The 9,934-nt window shown below is 26.7% G+C and overlaps 1 protein-coding gene across 7 annotated transcripts; it reads right to left on the bottom strand.

Annotated features, from left to right (window-relative positions):
* Positions 1-1,717: 1,717 nt before the first annotated feature.
* Positions 1,718-7,021, bottom strand: LOC110667895 (uncharacterized). Of its 7 annotated transcripts, none has more exons than XM_021828868.2 (3): positions 6,784-7,021; positions 2,827-3,197; positions 1,718-2,479 (listed from the first exon to the last, which is right to left on the bottom strand). In XM_021828868.2, the coding sequence occupies exons 2-3, from the start codon at positions 3,127-3,129 to the stop codon at positions 2,042-2,044; spliced, it is 741 nt and encodes a 246-aa protein (XP_021684560.1). In that variant the 5' UTR covers positions 3,130-3,197; positions 6,784-7,021; the 3' UTR covers positions 1,718-2,041. The 7 variants fall into 7 exon arrangements, with proteins under 7 accessions (XP_021684560.1, XP_021684557.1, XP_021684558.1 ...); XM_021828865.2 differs by having other exon boundaries at positions 2,827-3,204; XM_021828866.2 differs by having other exon boundaries at positions 6,760-7,021.
* Positions 7,022-9,934: the final 2,913 nt, after the last annotated feature.

Genomic DNA, 9,934 nt, shown 5'->3' on the forward strand with positions numbered 1-9,934 from the left:
GCCCAATTAAATTTAATTAGGTATATTTAAAAATTCCCCATATTAAATTTAAACAAAACAAAATTTTATTTAAATTTAATTAAATTCGCTTCAAAAAAAATATTTTTTTTTTCAAGATCATGATACGGAATTAATAATTCAGCTCCATGCCTCCAATTACATCTTACAGTCATATAATTTTTCATCATCAGATTTTCCACAGCCTCAATGCACATACTCATTACAAAATAAGTGTTTACATCAAGCTACTCAAGTTTCATATTTTTTCGTATTATTAATCCCATAACAAAACTCAGTTCATCAAAATTACAAGCAACGAGAAAGTAAGCAATGACGATAGGAAAATATCATGGAGAACAGGTAAACAAGAAGAAGCCCGTGAAGGCTATGATATGGACCCAAAAATACCATCAAAGTAATTAGTAAAATGCCATAAAGTGAAACTTTTTTTTTTTTCTTTCAAGTGCTTATCTTTTGTCTTCTTTCTTTATTTAGGGGGACCATATCAATGTAAATAGTAATTCACCAGGAGCCTACAAAAATTTTAGGACACCTATGAATTCCATTTTTTTTTCAAGGGGATTTCCATCTTAAATTCTATGTATAATTATTTTTCACATTATTTAAAATGTGGTACTTACAAAGATAAATGCAACTAACTAATAACAAATCATGTTTGAAACTTGAACTAACTTAACATTCTAATCTAGGCCCATTTAATACCATTGAAGTTTCATCTTAATTGTTCCTTCAAAAATGTTAAAAACAAATTTTGTTCAGTGCATTGTTCTCCTTTTTTTTTCCCTTTTATTAATTTCTTTCAAAAATGATTTTAAAACACAGAATGCTTGAAATTAGTGCGTTGTCACCTCCATCCACTTTTTTCCTTCTGAAATAACAAATGCTTTTCCCTGCTCGCCCTTTAATTTTTCATTGCTCTCTATTGTCTCCTATAGGATCTCATACCAATATTGACTTCACCCAAATTTCACCACATACAAATGGCAATTTCTTTTCAAACAATCTATTTTTGTCTCTCATTATTTTTTCTCTCTTCTATATGAATTTGACAAATAACACAAATGAAATTTGTAGTTTCTCCTCATACAACTGTTTTGAACTTCGACATTCCATTCAAAACAAAAGGATTGTAAAGGCTATGTATTTCTTTATCTTTCCAGAATGAGGATTATATTATAAATTTGTAGGTTTTGATTTCTGATTTTGACAATAGAGAGGTAGTGTTTTCTGTGAGAATGGATTCCTTATTTTGGGTTATTGCGTTTGATTTTATTGGGAAAGAGACTACCATTACAATATAAGGATGAACTCTTTAGGGTATATGTACTAATAGTCAAAGTCTCTCAATAAAAAATTTCAAAAAAAATAAAAATAAAAATAAAACTCATATTGAAGAACATTTTTAAAAAATAATAAAAAAATAAAAAAAATAAAAAAAATTTGTTGTATTATGTCAATGTCAATGATTTCAAGGTTGCAACTCATTGTTGTTTTAGTTAATGTTTCACAAATATATTAAAAAGAAAAGAAAAAAAATCAGTTTATAGAAAACAAACAATACAACATAGGAAATCAATTTTGGATTTTAAATTAAAAAATTAAAAACTTGCAATGTCACCAAACAGGCTGGAGAAGAAAAACACACTATAGGGAGAAAAAAGTTCATAATCAATGTGGAAAGGAAAAAGGCCAGCTCTACCAAATATCCATTCCATTGAAGTTCTTTACCAAATAAAAAAATTATGAATAGAAATGTACCATTTTATTGGCCCATATTCTGTACATGAAATCTGTTAAGAGCACTCCTAAGTTATGTCCATGAATATATTGACAAAACCAAGATGCTGGAGCAGAATAAGCACCTGTAGAATTATCATCTATGGTGAAGATGTGATGAGATAGAAGTATCAAAAAGATATGTGGTTGATGACAACATTTGTTGAAGAGGATCACCAAAATGCCTAGATTTTTGCTTCATTCTAAAAACTGGATCTCAAATAAGAATTTTGGAGATCATATTTCAGTCGAGTAACAAGGATACCTTCTCTTTGAGACTGCTCTTCTTCTTTGTCAGGGGAACTATTTCTTCTCTAATATCATTCTGACTTTGCTTTCTCAACTCAAAGGCTAAATCCACATCTTCTGAGAAAAACCCACTTCTCTTTTTATCCTGGAGCAGCGGTTTCTTGAGCAAGGGGCCCAAGAACAAATGAAGCATGTCCTGAGTAGGATCCCTTGTATGGTTGACATTGATGAAGCTTTGCTCACTTGTCAAACTCACAGTTGAAGAACAAGAAGTAGTGGTTTCACTGCTGGGTAATCGCTGCTCATTACAAGGAGCAATGAAAGACCCTTCCAAATCATTGCTCAAAGATGTTATTGTTGGATGTTGTCTTTGTGGTTCACATTTTCTATTTAATGGCTGTTTCGGCTCTGAATTCTGATTGACCTCCATGTACTGCATATATACATATATAACTGTAAGCGTGCAAATTTTCCATGTTGATTTCTCAAGGCAAAGAGGTTTACAATAATTTTATTTTGAAATTTAGAGCTTATTTTGCATAAAAGAATTTCACAAAATTTTATAAGATTTATAAAATTCATTTTCCTTTGCAAAAAAATTCTTTTGCAATTCTAAATCATTAATTCTATAGAATTGGTTATAGATGAACTAAATCTCATCAAATTTCATACAATTTGCAAATGAACACTAAAATTAATTGCCTTTACATGTGGACTCTAATATTGAAATTCAATTGATCCAAACACAAACAAGAATAAGTTGACGAATAATAAAATCACCTCCTGAGCAATGCTTACTAGATCTTCAACCGTCAAGCCTTCGCCGTCATCTTCATCATCACCGTCATGGGTGTGGATTTTCTCACGATTTTCAAAGGTAGCATTTTTCGCTTTTCGTCTTTTGCTTGTCTTGGTTCGAGTTCGAGGAGCAAATAAATTTCTAGGCAAATTTGGGTTTTCTTCTTCAGGCTCTCCGATAATCGTCTTGTTTTTATCTTCATCGTCGATGGCAACAGTTGCACTTGCAGTTGCACCCACCATCCATGTTGGTAAACGACGTCGTCTACTTTCCTCCTCAGCCATTCTTGTGCAGAAAATGGCGGTGAATTCAAGACCAACACAACCGGCTGGATTCTCTAGCAGTTTCTTCACTATAAACTGAGGAAATTATTCTTCTTCAGATAAAACAATGTGGTTTATTTAAGAGAACAATTTACAATTAAGTCCCTGGTATATAGCAAAACCAACATATTAATATACTTTTATATAATAATTTAGTCCATAAACTTTAATTCTATTAACATATTAATCTCTTCTTTTTTTTTTCTTTGGTAACTTTTTTTTTTTTTAACTTGTTGCACGTCCCGTTATTTGTGCTTATTGTTCTAACTTATAATTTAATTTTTTTTATATGTAATTTTTTATTCTAATTTTTCATTTAAAATATAATTTTATTCTAATATATTGATTTTTGTTAACTAATTAAATTTAGTCATTTATAATCATAAAATCAAATTAGCACGACTGTGTTTTGCTTATAATTAAAGTTGATTTTTATTTTTCTAATTTTTTTTATATATATTTAATTTGTTAGTTCTAAAAAAAATTAGACTATATTTCCTTAAACTATCTTCTCAGGTTTACTATTTATATATTTTAAAATTTCTTTAGTTTTTTTATTTATATATTTTATTTTAGTGACATTAGAATTATTTTGTTCTTTTTTTCTCTATATTATTACATAGTATGAGAAATATATGATAACATTGGTTCTTTATATGGTATGAATTGAGTACTCATAGTGTCCTTTGTTCGATATACAATGAGTTATCAAATAGTGCTTATGATTTTTGCAATATCTGCGACAGTTATTAATGTAAATAAAGATTAAATGGTTAGAAATATAAATTTGCAAACAATTAACATTTATTACATTAAATACTATTAAATAAATGTATTTTATATTTGCCTTGTAAATCAGAGTATAATATTAAACCAAATCAGAGTATAATATTAAACCATTATTTTTTTTATTTTGAATATTCCTTATTTGTTTAAAATATATTAGTTTTTAATAACCAATCAAATTTAACTATTAATTATCATAATACCAAATTATCATAAATATTTTTGTCCATTCCACTATTCTCCTTTCCCACTTTTATCTATACGGGATTAGAGACTTAAAATGAATAAGGCTCATATCTAATTCCACTAATTAATGTTTGGAAGTATTGTCATAAAGGATTATTAAAATTAGTTCTGACTTCCTTTTTAATGTTATTTTTGGTTGTTGCTTTAAAATTTAAATTTGAGTTGTATGAATTATCAAATACTATTAACAGTTTTTCCAAGTGTTTTGTTATTATTGGTGTCACGACTTGATTTTATAGGCCGGACCGACATTAACATTTGGATTAACATAAGGCCCTCGAAACCCGTAATAAGCCTATATAATTACAATCCAATAACTAAACCCAAAATAAAGGGTCAAACTCAAGAAAACAAATGCATAGAGTCCGGCAATAAAATGAATAATCCAACAAGGAGAAAAACTCACTCGACCTGAATATAATAAAATGCACAATTTATGTAGCTCATCTGACCCTCACAACCCATAATCATATCTAATATCACAAGGAGGAGCTCAACTCACCCTAACTCCAACATTCCACATACATAATAAGTTTAACAAGTTAGTTTACATCATAAGGGAAACTAATATAGCCACTGGAGAGTTCTAGATATAACAAAAATAAATATAGTTAATACATTAATGGTTTAAGTTTCTATGCGAGAAAGAAAGCAGGTTAATTTCAAAATAGCATTCACATGTCATCTATGAAAAATAATTGAATAGGGGTGAGCGTTTCACTCAGAGAGCTAGATATTGATTATAAATATAATTTTTATAGCTATCTAAAATTAATGCAATCCTAAGTGTGAAATGCACATCGAGCACTTACATTAAGCAAATCACCTAACTTTTACACGAGAAGATAATTTTAGGCTGCACACACACCTAGAATAGCATTTTCATACATACTATGAGAGATGATCTCCTATCCAGCTCTCTTATTCCAAGGCTTACTAGCGAGCTCAACTTAAGCCAAACTTTCACTTAAATTCAATTCAAAGCCGTGCCTCACCCCGACTTTTCATATCCATAAGGATAGTCTAGTGACACTAGCTTAAGCTATTACTACCTGTCTCACCAATATCCATCATATATATATATATACACACACACACACACACACTGAGCTTCAAATTATCCCTAGAGCAGCAAACACAAGTAATTATTAACAAATAAATATGCAATAATAAGAGTGCTTCTAATTTTTTTAATTAAGCATGTAAATATATTTATAAAAATGCATGAGCATGCCAAAAATATATAAATAATATTGAAATTACAAAATATAATCAATATCCAACTCACAGACTGGTCGACACAACTACAACTGATTCAGCTAGAAGGGAGAAAACTGGCTAACACCGATAACCTATACAGATACATTGATCTCTATCAATTTACTAATAGAATTAATCAGTTAATTTAATTTTTAGAAGCAAGAATAAGTCCTAAGGTCTTGTCAAAATTTTAACAAAGTATCCCCTATATCTGGACTTAACCCCCTGTAAGAAAACTCAATAGAAAGCAACACACAAGACCTTAGGCCCACAACAACTACACCACATACCCATGCAGGGCTCACAAGAACTTAATCTAAGTCTAGATCTCTAATCTCTAGCTTGAGTCCTTAACTTTTTTCCAATCTAATTACAACTACAATCTCGAAAGCTCTTACTAAAATATCATGATATAATTATAATCGAGTTAATCAATAAAACTTCAATTCCATAATAAATTTTTAATTAAAAAATTTGACTAAATTCCCTCTTAAAATTGGACTAAACTCCCTGTCACAAAACTTAAATTCACAATTCAACAATATCAACTTATATAAATTTTCAACTTATAGCTCATAAAAATATTAATTCCAACACTTAATACTCAAATCTCAATTAAAATATTCCACACTATATCCATATCACCACAAGTCCAAATAAAACACATACATTCATCTCTCAAAAATAATCCACAATAACTTAAAAATTCACTAAACACCATATCCTATCTAAAAATAAATTTAGTTTCATCAGAATAACTTATTCAACTTAACTTAATCCTTAATACCCAATTTTTAGCACTTTGTACACTAAAATTTATATATAATATTCCAACTGTTAGATAAATTTTAAATTTTAAACATATGGTCAAGACATCCAAATACATTATGAGTAAAAATTTTAGCTTCACAATATCTCTACATCATGACATATCAAAATATTTATCCAATCCTTTAAATTCTGAATTTTTCAGAAATGATTCTTACTCAAATAACTCATACAAAATAATTTATATCTCACAAACCATGAATCTAAAATTCACCAAATATAAGCACAACAGCCCCAACATCGTAAAGATTATCTATACCAAATTTCATAATTTTCTGAGTATTTTAACTATTTATTTTCCTTAAATTTCTGTAGCCCAAAAACCCAGAATTCTAATCCAAATAGCTTCCTTCAACAATTTATTTCTCCAAATCCAACCGTTGAAAATTTATCAAATTTTAACCATAACTTCAACACATATAGATCTTAAATATATCTAAAAATAAACAATGAAAAATCAACCAAACTCACCTGGATGGAAAAAAACTTTGCTACCTTGATAAATCCTGGCATTGACTATTATTCATCTTCTTCTCTATTTCTCTCTCTAATTTCTGATATTGCATACCAAATTTCTTCCTTTTCACTTGCTGGCATTCTCCCTCACTAGAGAAACTCCAAATAATTTGGCCATCCTTCCTCCCTCTTTCTCTTCTTCTTCTTTTCCTTCTTCTTCCTCTCTTCTTTTCCTTTCTTTCCCGATTCTTCTTTCCTTTTGTTTCTTTTTTTTCCCCTTCTTTTTTCTACTGGAGAGACCATCACATGGACTGTGCCAGCTGTCCACCTTTTAAAAAAATATCCACTTTAGTCCTTCAACTCTTTCAAATTTACATTTTCACCCAAAACTTCTAAAATTTTATTTTTAACTTCAATTCAAAATTTAACATTCTCCCCCCAAAACTTTATAAATTTTATTTTTATTTCTATTTTTAATAACAACTATATTTATATATTTTTGAGAAATTGGGTGTTACAGTTGATTCAATTTTAATTTTATGTTTATATATTTATTCAAATACTTTTTTTAAAAAAATTAGTTTTAATATTTTTGTTTGGTAAGTTTTTTTTTCTTTTTTATATAATCAGAGAAAAAAAAATTTTACTTGATACTTTTTAATTTCTTGTATTTTGATTTTATAATAAAAATATAAAATTTAACTTGATTTGTATTAAATTGGGTTAATTACCAAAAAACGTAAAGTTCGGCAATTTTTACAATTGAATCTTAAAGTTTACATAATTGCCCATTAAATATCCACGTTTGATTACTGTCTCAAATTATCCTAACTATCAAAAAAATTTAGTAAACTTAATAGGAGTTCCACGTCAGCTGCAATATCATCACTGTAGAAGCCACACCCCAAATTAGAATTAATCGTCAAAAATACCATTAACTTTGTCAATTTTATAATTAAATCCTAAAATTTACATAATCGCCAATTAAGCCATCATGTTTGATTGATATCTCAAATTAACTCAATCGTCAATAAACTATTAATATGTGGTACCTGAAAGATAATAGTAATGGCTTTTGTTTTGATTATTTCGGTTGGGAGGTACACTTTATAAGTTTATTAATAGCTAATATTAATGAACAATTGATTAAGGAGAATGACTATTCTTTTTTTTAGTGGTTTGATCCATCTTGCAATGATCCGGAGAATGAGTTACTAATACATTTGCTTCAGCAAAGAAATGCTCTTAAGGAGAAAGTTATAGAGTTAGAAAAAATTAATAACAAAATTACTGAGAAATGGATACGGCTCAGTAAATAGTATAATTAAAATAATATACTAATTAATGATTTGTAGAGCAAAATTAAAGTGTTGATGAAGACAAAAAGTATAACATATTGACTTCTAATTTCTTGTTGTTGAAATATACCAATTGTTTATTTATTGTTGGATTAATTTAAGATATCAATCAAATATGAGGGTTTAAATGGCAATTATATAAATTTTAGGGTTTAATTATAAAAATTAACAAATTTCATGGTTTTTTAGGCAATTAACCCTATTAAAATTATTTTTTCTTTTATGCATTGAGCAATTTCATATTTTATTTTTTTTTATTTTTTTAACTATTTTTTATATAAAATTTCAATTTTTAGTGAAATCACTTTTTTCTTTATTAAAACTTTATTTTTAAAATTTTTCTTAATTCTTTTCTTTAAATAATATTTATTATTATATTTTAGAGGTGGACGTCAAACTTCTACCTCATCAAAAGAAGTTGTAAAATTTTAAAAAATAAAAATTCTTTTTATAAGACATTGGTTGAATTTAACTTGAAAAAGTAATTTATTAAATGGTTGCCATAATAATGTAGAAATAGATAATAAAAATATAATAAATCTAATCATGACCTAAAGTTAGATTATTTTTTTTTATGCATCGAGCAATTTTATTTTTTAAGTTTTATTATGCTCAATCATTTTTTACATTAAATTATTAATTATTATTTAATACACTTTTTTCTTCATTAAAAAATTTATTTTTATACATTTTTCACATATAGTTCTTATTTTTAAAATTAAATTTTATTATTATTTTTTTAAAGGTGAATGTCAAACTTCTACATCATCAAAAGAAGTTAAATTTGAATAAAAAAAAATCTTCTTATAGATATTGATTGAATTTAAATCGAAAAAGAACATATCAAAGAATTAATAATTATGTGAATAAAGTTTAATATATTAAAAAACTAAAAAAATTAAAAGAACACAAAATTTAGACTAAATATAATTATATCAGTGTGGAAAGTAAAAAATAATCAAATTTTATTTTAAAAATTTTAAGTTGTCGGTAAATAAGTGTTATTAAGTTTTTCTTAATAAAAAATTTGAATGAATTAAAATTTATAATTAAAAAGGTTACAATTTTTAAGATTTCATAATAATAATTAATTGTTTGGCCAATATTGATCCCTTATTCTATCTAATCTTTCTCACGAGGTAAAGAATTTGCTATGTACTAATATTTTCAGTATTAACTTATGCTATATATATATATATATATATATATATATATATATATATATATATATATATATATATATATATATATATATATATTTCACTTTTAGTAGTACAAAAGATATATTATAATGCAAATAAAAAAGAAATATTATTCATAATGTTTTAACATGGATAAGTACACCTATTTATATTAGAATACTAGGTATATTTATATATTTTCAATATAAAATAGGATTTTAACTCATATTTTGTCGGATGACAATATATACATGCATATATTTTTTTTCCAAATTTTTTTATTTAATTGTATTTTTATAGTATTATATTTGTAATTTTATAATTTATACAATTAAGTGAATATATTTTTATCTATTTACTATACTCAAATACATGATAAAAAGAAATTTAAAAATTCCAATATACATTGATTTAGAGACAATGCTAACCTAGTGAACCACCGAACCTAACAAAGATAAATTTTATTGGTAAATAGAATCTTATTTAATTTAATGTTACTACTTACTTGGGAAATAACTTGGTTGACTAATAGCTTATAAAATATGGGAGTGTTAGATATTGAGTAAGAACTTGATTAGACTGAACGCAGTTTGGTCAAAAATCTCACTTTAGATTGAATAATAACAGTAATAGAAATTATATTAATTATTA

The sequence above is a fragment of the Hevea brasiliensis genome, chromosome 8, assembly GCF_030052815.1.
Source record: "Hevea brasiliensis isolate MT/VB/25A 57/8 chromosome 8, ASM3005281v1, whole genome shotgun sequence".
NCBI classification, from domain to species: Eukaryota; Viridiplantae; Streptophyta; class Magnoliopsida; order Malpighiales; family Euphorbiaceae; genus Hevea; species Hevea brasiliensis.

What these genes read in the sequence shown, in the direction of transcription:
- LOC110667895 (XM_021828861.2), bottom strand. Translation starts at nt 4,671, where the DNA reads ATGATTATGGGTTGTGAGGGTCAGATGAGCTACATAAATTGTGCATTT. An exon ending in GTGCATTTTATTATATTCAG is followed by an intron (nt 3,205 to 4,611) that starts GTCGAGTGAGTT and finishes TAATTTCCTCAG; the next exon opens with TTTATAGTGAAGAAACTGCT. An exon ending in TAGTAAGCATTGCTCAGGAG is followed by an intron (nt 2,480 to 2,826) that starts GTGATTTTATTA and finishes GTATATATGCAG; the next exon opens with TACATGGAGGTCAATCAGAA.